The sequence below is a fragment of the Urtica dioica genome, chromosome 12 (genome assembly GCF_054948205.1).
Source record: "Urtica dioica subsp. dioica isolate 48M chromosome 12, U.dioica_male_clone48M_v1_H2, whole genome shotgun sequence".
Taxonomy (NCBI): Eukaryota; Viridiplantae; Streptophyta; class Magnoliopsida; order Rosales; family Urticaceae; genus Urtica; species Urtica dioica.
Window position 1 is genome coordinate 20543264 of NC_142767.1, and position 13852 is coordinate 20557115.

Sequence of the window (13852 nt, forward strand, 5' to 3'; positions counted from 1 at the left end):
TTAAGGTAATTTCATTATCTAGTAATCACATTCCTGAAAATGATTTTTAATATTAATAAATGTCAAACAGTGTAATCTTTAACATTCTCATAAATGTGATTAATATTACCTCAGAGTTTAAGGAGACTTTTAATGATAAATAGAGATTAGGGACTAAATTCAGATGGGGCAATAGGTCAGGGACCAATTGCGCTAATCGCTCAAAATTAAATCAACGTTGTCTTATTAAGAACCTAGTAAAGATCCTCCTAATGTTCCATTAAAAAAAAAAAAAAAAAAAAAAAAAAAAAAAACCTAAAAAGCAGACAAAGGATGCAGCTACTAGTCAGCTCTTCACTTGAATCAGTTGACAAATTCTATTCCAGTCAAAGTTCTTCCTCCATGAAGTTTAATCGCCACATCACCAGCACGTACCAAGCTAGACACTAATTAAATAGTTAGTTAATTTTTCTTTCTTTGGATCATATTTTAGCAGAAGTGATCTGACTGGGAACATTAAAATTTGAGTTAAGCCTTACTTCTGGCATGTGATTCATCCACTTCCCAGTGACACAAAATCAAAACAGTTTGTTTTCATGAGGTTCTCTAGAACAGACCGTCAAAATGATGAGCCTATGACAGTTTGTTTATATTCGATTATTCACTCGACCGAACCCTACAAATCTTTGGGAATCGACACCAAATCGATGAAAATTCATACCTTGGCCCTGGCTCTGTAGGAAGGCTCCGTGGCCCCAGCCACAAGAGGTGTGATTACAACATTACTGAACTTGAGGATTGGATCGTCTCGATTGAATGGTTCGTTCCAAGCAACATCTATTCCCAATCCCCCCAAGTGACCAGATTCGAGGTTTTCATAGACCGCTTCGTAGTCAAAGAGACCGCCTCGAGCAATGTTAATCAGCCGAGCATCATATGTAAGAAAAGGCCTTGACAAATAACGAAAGAATCGGAACCATCTCACAATATTGTCAAGAACAGTCTCTTGAGAAAAGTTTTAGTAATGCTATTTTTCTCTATGAATAAAAATCGTGTGATTGTCCTGTTTGCGACTTGAAGGCCGCGTTATATCTTGAGAAAAATCTCATTCTAATTGCAACGGTAGAGAATCAAACATTTTTCATTGAAGATATGAATTGTTCACTACACCAGCCTAAAAAATCAAAACTATACTAGTGAACACGTTGAAAAAAAAAAAATCAAATCCCGTCTCTCGGCATTTAGCTCATAACATGCTCCTGAATGAAAAATAAATAAATAATAGAAGTATTACCGTTTCATTATTCAAGATCAAACAACAAACGATAATATCTGCCTTACTTGCGAACTTGTAAATCTCTTCATGACTGCCCATCTCATCAACCAAAGCACCACATTCATCATTTTGACCTGAAAAGGATAAAACATAGCATAGGCTGGATTACTTGTGACCTAATTCAGTGTCTTGCTATGGAAAGACACAAACCATTGAATCGAGAAGAACCATTCAAATGTGAGGTCCAACTCTTTTTAGTAGCAATAATTTTGACACCAAACGGCCTCAAGCGCTTAGCCAATTCGACACCAATGTTACCAAACCCCAATATGAATACCTGCACAAAACAGGCACAGCATATTAAACCAAGTCTGAATATATCAAGAATTTTATATCACCGTGTTTCCTTATTTCTGTGACTTATGATATGATAGAGTCTCATATCAAATGGCAAAGTTTTTCACGAAGAAAGTGTACCTTAAAGTTAAAGCAGTTCCAACACTTCAATGGGTCGCGAGATAGTCTCAACCCACTCAAATCATGTCATCTACAACTGAATTTTAGTGAAGAAATCAAAACTCACTCTTTTTCCGAACAGTGTTTCGCCGGTTGGCTCTCCGAGCTTTCTCTGCCGTATCGCGGCCGAAATCTCGTTCTGCGCAATTCACACATCAGAATTCCTTGCCACATGTTCATATGAACAAATCAAGTTATGAACCACACAGACTTTAAAAAATATATATATTAAATAAATAAATCAACAACACAGACTTGATTCCGGAGAAGGCCAAGCATGAGATATCGACGCCTTCGTAAACGAAAATTCTAAGAAAACAGAGATAATATGCGAAAATGAGAATGAGTGATGAGATTTGGGAGACCTTCGAGGCCAACACCGAACTGCAAAAAAAAGCCTCATCAGATTTGCCTGAGAAATAACGCTCGAATCGAGCTTCATCAATTTGACAATGCAGAGATCATAGTTCGCAATCACGTCAGGTACGTCTTCCAATGGAACATCGTCCACCTGATATCATATTCAGCACAATTTAACATATACATTGATGTCTGTATATGTACATACACAGTGTACATATATATACATAGCCCATCGGACTTGCCTGGATTGAGGAATGCTTTTGCAGATACTCTTTGTCTTTGGCGTAGATGTGTGAAGCGGCGAAATGTGGCCCGCAAAAGAGAACTCTGGTGACTTTAGCATCGTTCTCTCCCTCCATTTCAACCGAGACTGACAGTGAAATGGGGATACTATTTTATACTAGAGAGCATGTTAATTTATTTTATTTTATATTCCTGGGGTACAGTTTACTTTATAAATGGAATAACCACGTGTGCTAATGTTAACGTCAACAGGAATTGAAATGCAAGAGTGGGATTTTATATTTATTGAAGACTCCCACATCAGATAGATCAAGTCAAAGAATGCTGACTAGACATGCTACATCCTAATATTGGGCTGGCCCGTATTGCGCTCTTGATTCAGAAAACTTTTATGTTTCACAAATAGCGATAAAATGTTTATAATCCAGAAATTGTCAAATCGTACACTTATTTTCTTACATTTTTATTTTACCTTTATATATATAGTTTACATTTATATCTTAAACGCTTATTTTATTTTATGTTTACATTTTTTTCTACCTATTGTATATTGGTTATAGTTACGTCGTTTACAATTTCAAGTTGAAAAACTATTATTTGTGGAAGTTTATAATTTTTAGATGACCATTTATGTCCATTAGTTATATAGTCAGATTTACAGTTTCACATTATTATATGGTCAACGTTTCGTGAATTTTAAGTAAATAGTTACGTTAATCTATTTACACGTGTAAATTGACGTAAATATCCTACCATTTTATTTCAATAAAAGTGCAAACCATGAATGTTACGTCATGTTTATGATTATTTACCTTAGATATGAAATGTTGGATATATATCAATTCCAAACGTTTTAATTGGCTAATTACCTACTTTTTTGTCTTAAAAAATTGATATTATGGAGTTTCTCCTAATATTAAACCGTTTTTTTATACTCATTCCAAATTCCAAAAATATTATTGGTGGTAGAATTTTTTCCCTTCGCATTTTAGCTTTGATGCAACTCAGCTTGCGGCCACGCACATTGAAATGCGCTTGACAAAATCCAACTCATGTTAGGCAAATTGAGCATGTCCATGGAGTTTTGAAAAATTCAAACATCTCAGAGAGGTTTCGCATCTCTCAAGCCAGCTACTGACTTGGCTTCATTCACTCAACAATCATTAAATTCGGATCCGGAAGTGACTAAACTCCCTTTTGAGCTAACTGAACAAGACTTACCTAAGGTCAGCTCGCCGAAGACCCCAACTCGAGCGAACATGGTGAGTGACTTATAGGTCAATTCAACGGGCTATTCAAACCTCGAAAACGAAGACTTGGTAATTGTCTCTTTCTCAGTTGCCGCGCTCATTTTAGATCGAGAAGGTACATATGTGTTGCGAGCTAAATGGGAACACCAATTCAACGACGCATGTCCTCGGCAATACTTGAAGCTCGTAGCTCATACGTAGGCTATAAATGGAATAGACTTATGACAAAAATGGACAGCTTTTAAGTATAATCTCGAATCTTTTAATATGTAATTCTATTATATCGAGCACTAAATTCTTATTGAGTGTGATGTTTCTTGATGATATCAATAAAGAACTATTTATTACTGTAGTCTGCAATCACGTTCATTGTTAACAAATTCCTTATTTTCATCTAATTTTTGAACGAATCGGACTTCTAATGAAAATTTTGAAAACTTTTATTTCTTAAAGCTTGAGATTGTTTGAAATGAATTTTTCCGTCAGCTTCGTTTTCCAAAATGCTATCACGCAGCATGATATCATTTTATTAGAATGTTGTTTTTCACTTGTAAAAAACTAACTGTAGTATTGGATATCCTCATTTTTTTACACTAATGTAATAGTGGCTAATAATAATAAAAAAATATGATAAAAAATTGTCGTAATTATTATTAAAAATTAAAATATATGCATTAATGACTTCTGTAGTTGTCGTGTGAAATGAGTGAATTATATGAACTACCACTACCTAAATTCCTACTAATGAAGAAAGTATTATAAAATTAGAACATGCGTTGGCTTTTCTTTGTTTTGCGAATCCAATTATTCAGCATATAGAATACGACGACCAAGGGTTTTACTTTTTTTTTGCTTGGAAAATGACGACTAAAGGTTGGCGAGCCATACAAACTGCTTTTTCCGCTTGATAGCTTAATATCAAATTATCAATTAATAGTAAGAACAAAATAGCAACGCTAAAAAATCATTTCTATTGAAATTATGTAATAAATTGATAGGGTGACACAAATTTAGCTCATAAAATTCTTTCTAAACTAGTCAAAATAGTAAAACCATATTTCTGACTTGGCTTGACTAAAATTAAGTTTTTTTATATGTATTTTTATTTCTAATAAAGCATAATTTTATATATAAGAGTATAAACACTTCAATAATTCATACAAAAAGAAATAAAAAAATTACTTCAAGTAGTAATCCCATTTAAAGCTGGGTTAGGACCTAGGAGCTTTTTGTTTATATATATAATAAAACTAACAACATTACTAAGAAAGAAAGAAACTTCTTTACATTAGAGGAAAATAAGTATTTTATTAGCTTCGTCCTTTTCAAGCAATTTTGCGAACTTGATTTATTAATTTCCATATAAATCTCACGAGCTTTCCTTTGTTAAGTTATCTCTTATATATTTTAGTCCAAGACCGGGACAACTAACAAAGTTCTCGGTCTGTCAGTACAGACCGACCATTTCGCTTTTGAAGAAATTTCAAAGTCTCCGATCACATCCAAACGAATCGTTTGAATGGGAAGCGTTACGGCCTCCGATGAAGAAAATCGAGAGTTCGATTCGACCGAGGCCATATTCGTCGCAGTTGGGAAGAGCGCCGAGCAGAGCGAAGGAGCTCTGCTATGGGCGGTCCAGAACTTCACCGGGAAAAGGATTTGCGTTCTTCACGTTCACAGGCCTTCGCGTTTGCTTGCGATGAGTGAGTTTTTGTTTTTTCTTTTTCTTTTTCTTTTTCTGATGGCTTCGATTTTGTTAATTCGACTTCATTCCGGTTGGTGTTTGTTCGTTTCCTTAGATGTTGGTTCACGAGTAAACGTGAGTAAGGTGAAAATTTGGAAATTGAAGTTTGGTTACACAAATGCTGAGTTGAAATAGTTTGGAATTGGAATAATGCAAATTATAAGTAAGATTTTCAAGCTTAAAGATGTGGAAATTTACTGTGTTATCACGAAGTTCGTAAGTTACAGCTGATTTGGATATTGTTCCAGTCTGATAATGACTTAAGATGTAGAATTCAAAAAGAAGATCAACCCAATTCAAACCGGCTAAACTGAGATGATTAATTGGATTATTGATCATTTTGGATTGGATTGATGAAATTTATTACTTAGTATTTTTAAAATTTGATTAGCTGACGAACACCTTATTTACAACTTTTATCTTTTCTCCTTTCCGTTGAGAAGTTTATTTTTTTTTCTTTTGGCCTCAGCTTTATGAGATACGATTGATTAAGATTTGTATTTCTATTCTAGGATTTGCAGGAGAAGGAAATACTCCCGCTGATAAGTTGAAACAGTTCACAATTAATTCATATCAAGAACTTGAACAAGAAAAGTTGCGTGAACTTCTGTACCGCTACCGGAATTTTCTAACAGAACGAGGGGTATGGATTTTTCTTCTTCTCTATTTTCTAAACTGATTGGGAATGAAGTATGAAGTGTAGTAATTGTACTGGTACGGTAGTTGATGATGGTAGAATTGTTTGGTTATTGGTTTTCAAGGGTACTAGTTGGCTTATTTTTGTAGGTCCAGGCAAATGAGATATGGATGGAAATGAACGATATTGAGAAAGGGATTGTAGAGATGATTAATCAGCACAATGTCAAGTGGCTTGTCATGGGGGCTGCCTCAGATGAATACTATAATGAGTATGAATATATATTTGATTTACTGCTCATTTTTTTTTTACCATCTGCTCTGTTTAAGTATATCTGCCTGAGGTTTTGTCAGTGAATCCAAAATGGAAACACACGTCCATGGATTTTTTTTCATGTGCTTCTTTTCTGGTTATGAACTTACAAATTATCTAGAAGGAGATACAGGTTAAAAAGCCAACACTAATCACTTTCACGGGCACAAGTATTTAGAGGGAGTCCTTATAAGCTATTATCGTTTAGACGAATCATCATAGTGAATAATCATAGTTAATGCGCTGTTTTTTCAGTTTCATGTTTAGGGAAGCTTGCATTTACATTGATTATAAGTTTGTAACTAATTTATTTTTCTTCGTCATGGAAGGAGACTGGCAGGCCTAAAATCCAAGAAATCAATTTTCGTATGTCAAGAAGCAGCAAGTTCTTGTCATATTTGGTTTATTTGCAGAGGGCACCTCATATATACTAGGTACCTTAGGAACATTAAATTGTTCTGGCATTATTAAACTGGACATTTATCTCTTTTGCATTACCACATTCAACACTTCTTAATGCACTTACTGTATAGCTTTAGCAACACTAATATGTAGAGAACTTGAACAGGAGAGGCAACCAAGAGAGTTCTGATATAGAACTTCTCCCCCCTCTTTTGCTGATAAATTCACCTACCGAGACCCATAAAACCAGGCCCTTGATATCAGATTCGACTCATCGACTGAGTAGTTCAGGTGGGCACTCAATAACTCTTACTTATTTATTTATTTCCTTGAAGAACTTATTTGGGTTTGCTTTCCACGTCTAAGAGATTTTTAGATGAGTAACTTTGTCGCACAGTGGTGCAGATATAGAGGATGCTGGTGAATTGGAAGAAATACCAAGTCGGTTGTTTAGCCAATGTTCAGTAGATTCAGACATGTCTTCGAACAGAGTGATTGATACTCTAGCTTTAATCCCATTGCTAGCAGGCGAGGTGAGAGAAGGTTGTTAAACTACCTCCAGTTTTTGTTCCTTATATAATGTAGTAGCAATATCATCTCCTATCCTTGTCGATCGATGAAAGGTTATAGGCTTTCTTATTTTCTTTTTTATTTGGTTTGGATTCGTTGACATAAGGTAAATACTTTAGCTCGTCTGGCTTCTGTAGTATTGTCTATCTGTCTGTACCCTACCCTTTACTAATCTGTTAGGACCGTAAGGGTAGTATTGTAATTACGTATTATTAGTTAGTTAGGCCGTTTACTTAGTATAAATAAGAGGTGAAAGGAAAGAAGAAGGGATCGGAAAAGAATTGTAAAAGTTTAGTTTGTTCAATTTGGAGAGCACGGACCTCTCGAAAGTCCGATATCTTTTGTAATTTCCGTTTAATCAAGAAAAACGATTTCGGGGCGTATCAAGATGGTATCAGAGCAGTGACGATCTCGAGGATGTGGAATCAGATTCCGACCTTCGACGGGCATTATCCGGCGAGTTGGATTTCATCGCTGGAGTACTTCTTCTCTTTCGACGATTATTCAGAGTATGAGAAGTTAGATATCGCAGAAGATTCAATGGTTGGATATGCGCTACGGTGGTTCCGATGGGAGGATCGTCGTCGGCGATTCATATCTTGGAGAGAATTGAAGCTCTGCGTTCTCGACCACTTTCAGCCGCCGCCGGTGGAGCAAGTATCTCACTGGCAAACCAGATCGAAGAACACGGCGGTGAGATCGGAGGCCGTAGAAGGAGAAACCGGATCGATCCGTGAGCAGATCAAGAACGCGAATCAAGACGTGCAAACGACTCAGCAAGAAATGAGGAACGAGGTCTCGGCGAGATTCGACGAGTTCCAGCGCGCTTCAGACGAGAAATTCGCTCAACTCACAAAGCTTGTGGAGAGAGTTCTCCAGACCGCGCAGACCAGTTCGCCGGAGACGGAGGCTGGCGGCCGAGTCGCGCCGGAGCGTCCAGACGCGCGAGCGAAGGAGGCGGTGACCGGAGATGGAGTAGATCTGCAGAATCGCGCGACCTCGTCGACCGTGAACACGGAACTCGGCGCGAATTTCAGATCTAGATTTAAGGCACGTGAGGACGACGACCGCGATCAAGGAGCGCGCGACGAAGGAGTGAGGGCGAGTGACTCTCGCGCGACCGTCGAAGGAACAGATCTAGGGTTTGGAGGTCTTGCACCGGCGGCGCGAGTGGTGCGCGACGAGGATCTCAGTCCTCAGCCTCATGACGACGGTGCAGCTGTAGTGATGGCGCGACTGGACGATGTTCAAGAGTTTGAAGTCGCAAATCCAAGACTTCGAGTCTTGAAGAAGTCTCTAGCCCGAGTCTCTGGTGGTCGTCGGAGTGTGAGGCGGCGCCGGCGAGGAGCGTGCTGTCCGCGAAAGCGCAAGAAATTCCGGCAGAAGAAAAATAAAGCAGAAAGGAAAAAGAAATATAAGAAGAAGAAGAAGAAATGGAGAAGAAGTGGCGATGAGACGTCACGTTGGCGACACCGGCAAGACTCCGGCAGCGACAGCGAGAACCCGGCGGGGGTGGCTGAACTCAGGAGATTCGCTGTTACAATTCGCAAGTGGGAAGAAGAAGAAGAAGAAACATCCCGTATGACTGCTGGTGAAATAAGAAGACCCTAGGATAGAATACCTGGGCCTTTTGGGCCAATTCAAATGGGCTGCTGAAAAAAAAAAAAAAAAAAAAAAAAAAAAAAAGAAGCTGTTCTTAAGCGTGGAATCTGTGATTTCAAGCACCACCTTGAGGACAAGGTGGTATTTTAGGGGGGCGGTATTGTTAGGACCGTAAGGGTATCATTGTAATTACGTATTACTAGTTAGTTAAGTCGTTTACTTAGTATAAATAAGAGGTGGGGGAAAGAGATTAGGGATCGGAAAAGAATTGTAAAAGTTTAGTTTGTTCAATTTGGAGAGCACGGACCTCTCGAAAGTCCGATATCTTTTGTAATTTCCGTTTAATCAAGAAAAACGATTTCGGGGCGTATCAAATTGTTAGGACCGTAAGGGTAGTATTGTAATTACGTATTATTAGTTAGTTAGGCCGTTTACTTAGTATAAATAAGAGGTGAAAGGAAAGAAGAAGGGATCGGAAAAGAATTGTAAAAGTTTAGTTTGTTCAATTTGGAGAGCACGGACCTCTCGAAAGTCCGATATCTTTTGTAATTTCCCGTTCAATCAAGAAAAGCGATTTCGGGGCGTATCAAGATGGTATCAGAGCAGTGACGATCTCGAGGATGTGGAATCAGATTCCGACCTTCGACGGCCATTGTCCGGCGAGCTGGATTTCATCGCTGGAGTACTTCTTCTCTTTCGACGATTATTCAGAGTATGAGAAGTTAGATATCGCAGAAGATTCAATGGTTGGATATGCGCTACGGTGGTTCCGATGGGAGGATCGTCGTCGACGATTCATATCCTGGAGAGAATTGAAGCTCTGCGTTCTCGACCACTTTCAGCCGCCGCCGGTGGTGCAAGTACCTCACTGGCAAACCAAATCGAAGAACACGGCGGCGAGATCGGAGGCCGTAGAAGGAGAAACCGGATCGATCCGTGAGCAGATCAAGAACGCGAATCAAGACGTGCAAACGACTCAGCAAGAAATGAGGAACGAGGTCTCGGCGAGATTCGACGAGTTCCAGCGCGTTTCAGACGAGAAATTCGCTCATCTCACGAATCTGTTGGAGCGAGTTCTACAGACAACGCACACCAGTCCGCCGGAGTTGGAGACGGGCGATCGAGCCGCGCCGGAGAGAGAAAATCGCGACCGAGTCGCGCTGGAGTGGCTGGCGACGCACGCGAGGGAAGCCGCGACCGGCGATGGCGGAGATCGAGTCGCGTCGGACCATCGGAGAGCGCGCGCGAAGGAGATCGCGACCGGCGATGGCTGGGAAGCGCAGATCCGAGCGTCCACGAGCGAGGTTGAGCGACCACGAGCCGATCCAAGATCCAGGCCGCGCGCGAGCGAGGATGAGGCGCGCGACGACCTAGGGCGTGACCTAGGTTCTAGGTCGGGATTTCGCGGCGACCTAGGGCACGGCGGCGGAGGAGCGTGGCGACTGGGAGGCCCGCCGGCCGGAGGAGATCCAAGGCGTGGAGTCTTGAAGAAGCCTCCAGCCCGAGTCTCTGGTGTTCGTCGGAGTGTGAGGCGGCGCCGACGAGGAGCGTGCTGTCCGCGAAAGCGCAAGAAATTCCGGCGGCAGAAGAAAAATAAAGCAGAAAGGAAAAAGAAATATAAGAAGAAGAAGAGGAAATGGAGAAGAAGTGGCGATGAGACGTCACGTTGGCGACACCGGCAAGACTCCGGCAGCGACAGCGAGGACCCGGCGTGGGTGGCTGAACTCAGGAGATTCGCTGCTACAATTCGCAAGTGGGATGTGAAGAAGAAGAAGAAACATCCCGTATGACTGCTGTTGAAATAAGAAGACCCAATACCTAATTGGGCCTTTTGGGCCAATTCAAATGGGCTGGGAAAAAAAAAAAAAAAAAAAAAAAGGAAAAAAAGAAGCTGTTCTTAAGCGTGGAAGCTGATTTCAAGCACCACCTTGAGGACAAGGTGGTCTTTTAGGGGGGCGGTATTGTTAGGACCGTAAGGGTAGTATTGTAATTACGTATTATTAGTTAGTTAGGCCGTTTACTTAGTATAAATAAGAGGTGAAAGGAAAGAAGAAGGGATCGGAAAAGAATTGTAAAAGTTTAGTTTGTTCAATTTGGAGAGCACGGACCTCTCGAAAGTCCGATATCTTTTGTAATTTCCCGTTCAATCAAGAAAAGCGATTTCGGGGCGTATCATAATCATTGGTGCCTATTTGCTTTTGGTTAACGTCTATTGATTCTTTTATAACTGAATCTGCTACTGTTACAGGATCAGAAAGTGCAAAAACATGAACTTACCGAAAGCCATGTCAGTGTAGAACAATCCATCGTGGACTTCAGAGAATTAAAACGGAATGAATTCGCTGAGGAAGATAATGTCGAGGCTACATGCAAGGCAAATTTGTTTCACTTTTTTTTTTTTTCCTTTCGTTGAAGTTTCTGTTTCTATCTTCACGTTATTTCAACACTGAAGTAGTTATGTTTACATGTTTGTTTCGCACCTATCTCTTTATGGAAGACTATTTTTGTACCCAAATGATATGGGGTATTTCATGTTCTTACAGGCTCAAGCATTTCAAAGCTTGTACGTTAAAGAGATTAATGACGGGAAAGAGACTGAAGAAGCTGTGCAGAGAGTAAAGCAAGAATCGGAAAGGATGAGAGACAAGCACAATGAGTTGGTGAAAAAAGTGCATTCGGTTCGGGAAGAGAACTCAGTGTTAGAGAGCCAAGTTGCTAAGTCTCTAGATGAAATTGGGGAATGGGAAGACAAGACTCTCTCAGCCGTCAAACTCTTGATAACTTATAAAGAAAGGCGGGATATATCAAGGATAGAGCACGAGAAAGCAATAAGGGAAGTTGAATGGTTGAAAAGAATGATGAAATGCGAGTCATCGTTTAGCAGGTCGGAATTCCCGGTTTTCACTTTCCTAGAGATCAACGAGGCAACGAATGAGTTCGATCCCTCCTGGAAGATTGCTGAAGGAAGGAACGGAACAGTCTACAGAGGGATTCTTCTCCGAATGCACGTTGCCATTAAGATGTTGCCCTCTTATGGTTCGAATAGTCAGTCAGACTTTCAACACGAGGTAAATGTCTCATGTTCTTTTGATGCATTTATTTTTAATAGGAGACCTCAAAAGTGGTAATATCTCTGTACCACCATTGAACTTCATGAATACCAGTCTAATTTATTTCCCTAATTTTTTATTGAATTAATTAGGTAGAGATTATTAGCAGAGTTAGACATCCAAACCTGGTGACGTTGATTGGGATGTGCCCGGAATCTCGATCTCTAGTGTACGAATATCTCAAAAAGGGAAGCCTTGAAGATTGCCTTAGCCGCAAAGACAGCACTATTCCATGGCAAGTCAGGACGCGTATCGCGTCAGAGATATGCTCTGTTCTCATCTTCCTTCACTCGAACAAGCCTTGCATCGTCCACGGAAACGTGAAGCCCAGTAACATTCTTCTCGATTTCAACTTTGTCGGCAAACTCAGTAACTTGGGAATGATCTCTCTGACCCCACAAAACATTGCGGTCAGCTCTACCGACACTTATACAGATCCAGAGTATCTCGAGACCGGAGAGCTAAGACCAGAGTCAGATGTCTACTCATTTGGATTAGTACTCCTAAGACTATTGACCGATCGGCCGATTCAAGGGCTCGTAAAGGACGTGAAGTGTGCTTTAGAAAATGGTAACATGAACTCAGTCTTGGACGTATCGGCCGGGGATTGGCCACTTGATCGAACCAAACAATTGGCTCAGCTTGCTTTGAGGTGTTGCAGTTCGAACAGTCTGGACCGCCCAAACCTAGCTTCGGATATTTTGGCTGTTCTGGAACCGATGAAAGCTTCTTGCACCTCATCCCCTTCTAACTTGGTCAGCAAGAAACCTAAACGAACGCCGTCCCACTTTGTCTGTCCCATTCTTCAGGTAATAATTCTAAGCTACTCTTGTACCTAGGCCCAAAGGAATTTCTTTATTTTATTAAGAGTATAAAAAATGTCATTTGTAGGGTTATGAGAAGAATTCTCAAATTTATTAAAAAAAATTCCCCTAGTATTGGAATAGTGTAATCACACACATTGATTATGAACTGATTTTATCAATAATAATAGTAATTTGTGTTCGGAGCTAAGGTCATTTCAGTAATTTGGTCTCAATTCTTTTTACCGTAATAGTTACTTATATGTTAATAAGTAAGTTAAAATATAACTGTCTAGAATTTCAGAAATTTAAGTTTTTTTTTTTTTTGAGAGGCCCTGGGTTCAGGGCCGGGCCTGACAGTAACATAACGAGCATGATGGGGGAATATTGACCGTTGGATCGTGTTGTAGGATATCTTCGAGGATCCGCAAATCGCAGCTGACGGGTTCACATACGAGTCGGAGGCAATAAGAGGGTGGTTGGACACGGGGCACAACACATCTCCGATGACGAATCTGAAGCTCGATCACTTGAGGCTCGTCCCCAACTACGCTCTTCAGAATGCAATCATGGAGTGGCAATTACAACACTGATATTCTCTCACCGACCATAGATTTTGTGATTATATACAATTATACATATGCACCAGCTATCCCTTATTATAATTTGACAGCAACGGTCGTCTTCATTGTTGTAATTAGCCCAGCATAATGTACAGAAACAGTGATTACCATTACCTTATCATAGATCTACCGCATTGGTAAAGAAATGCATATACAACATTTTATTTCTGCGAGCAGTTTTTTCGGGGGAAGTTACGACCCGTGACTGATATGCATGTTTTGACTGATTTCGAAGAATTAATAAATATTTTATATAAAAAATAATAAATATGAATAATGAAATATAATTCAGCTCAAATTGATATATCCTAACAGATTGAAGTAATGTGCATAAGGGTGAACAAATCCAATGCATAAATTAGCCTGAAAAAAATCCAACGCATCTAAGTTTCTTAAAAATGTTATAAATTGATTATTCCTTT

At 39.8% G+C, this 13852-nt stretch overlaps 1 protein-coding gene and 1 pseudogene across 3 annotated transcripts; one reads left to right on the top strand and one right to left on the bottom strand.

Moving 5' to 3' along the window:
* Positions 1-342: 342 nt before the first annotated feature.
* LOC149380152 (uncharacterized) lies at positions 343-2494 on the bottom strand (annotated as a pseudogene). Its single transcript, XR_016294228.1, has 8 exons — positions 2377-2494; positions 2027-2282; positions 1839-1910; positions 1466-1592; positions 1274-1389; positions 1116-1153; positions 699-929; positions 343-409 (listed from the first exon to the last, which is right to left on the bottom strand). The product of XR_016294228.1 is annotated as an uncharacterized LOC149380152 (transcript).
* Positions 2495-5008: 2514 nt separating this feature from the next.
* On the top strand, positions 5009-13697 carry LOC149380153 (U-box domain-containing protein kinase family protein). 2 transcript variants are annotated; one of them, XM_089602200.1, is made up of 10 exons: positions 5009-5330; positions 5884-6014; positions 6158-6279; positions 6650-6754; positions 6889-7013; positions 7128-7255; positions 11143-11268; positions 11438-11962; positions 12097-12813; positions 13218-13697. In XM_089602200.1, exons 1-10 carry the CDS (start codon positions 5147-5149, stop codon positions 13398-13400), a joined length of 2346 nt encoding a protein of 781 aa, XP_089458326.1. In that variant the 5' UTR covers positions 5009-5146; the 3' UTR covers positions 13401-13697. The 2 variants fall into 2 exon arrangements, with proteins under 2 accessions (XP_089458326.1, XP_089458327.1); XM_089602201.1 differs by having other exon boundaries at positions 6653-6754.
* The last annotated feature ends 155 nt before the right edge of the window (positions 13698-13852 follow it).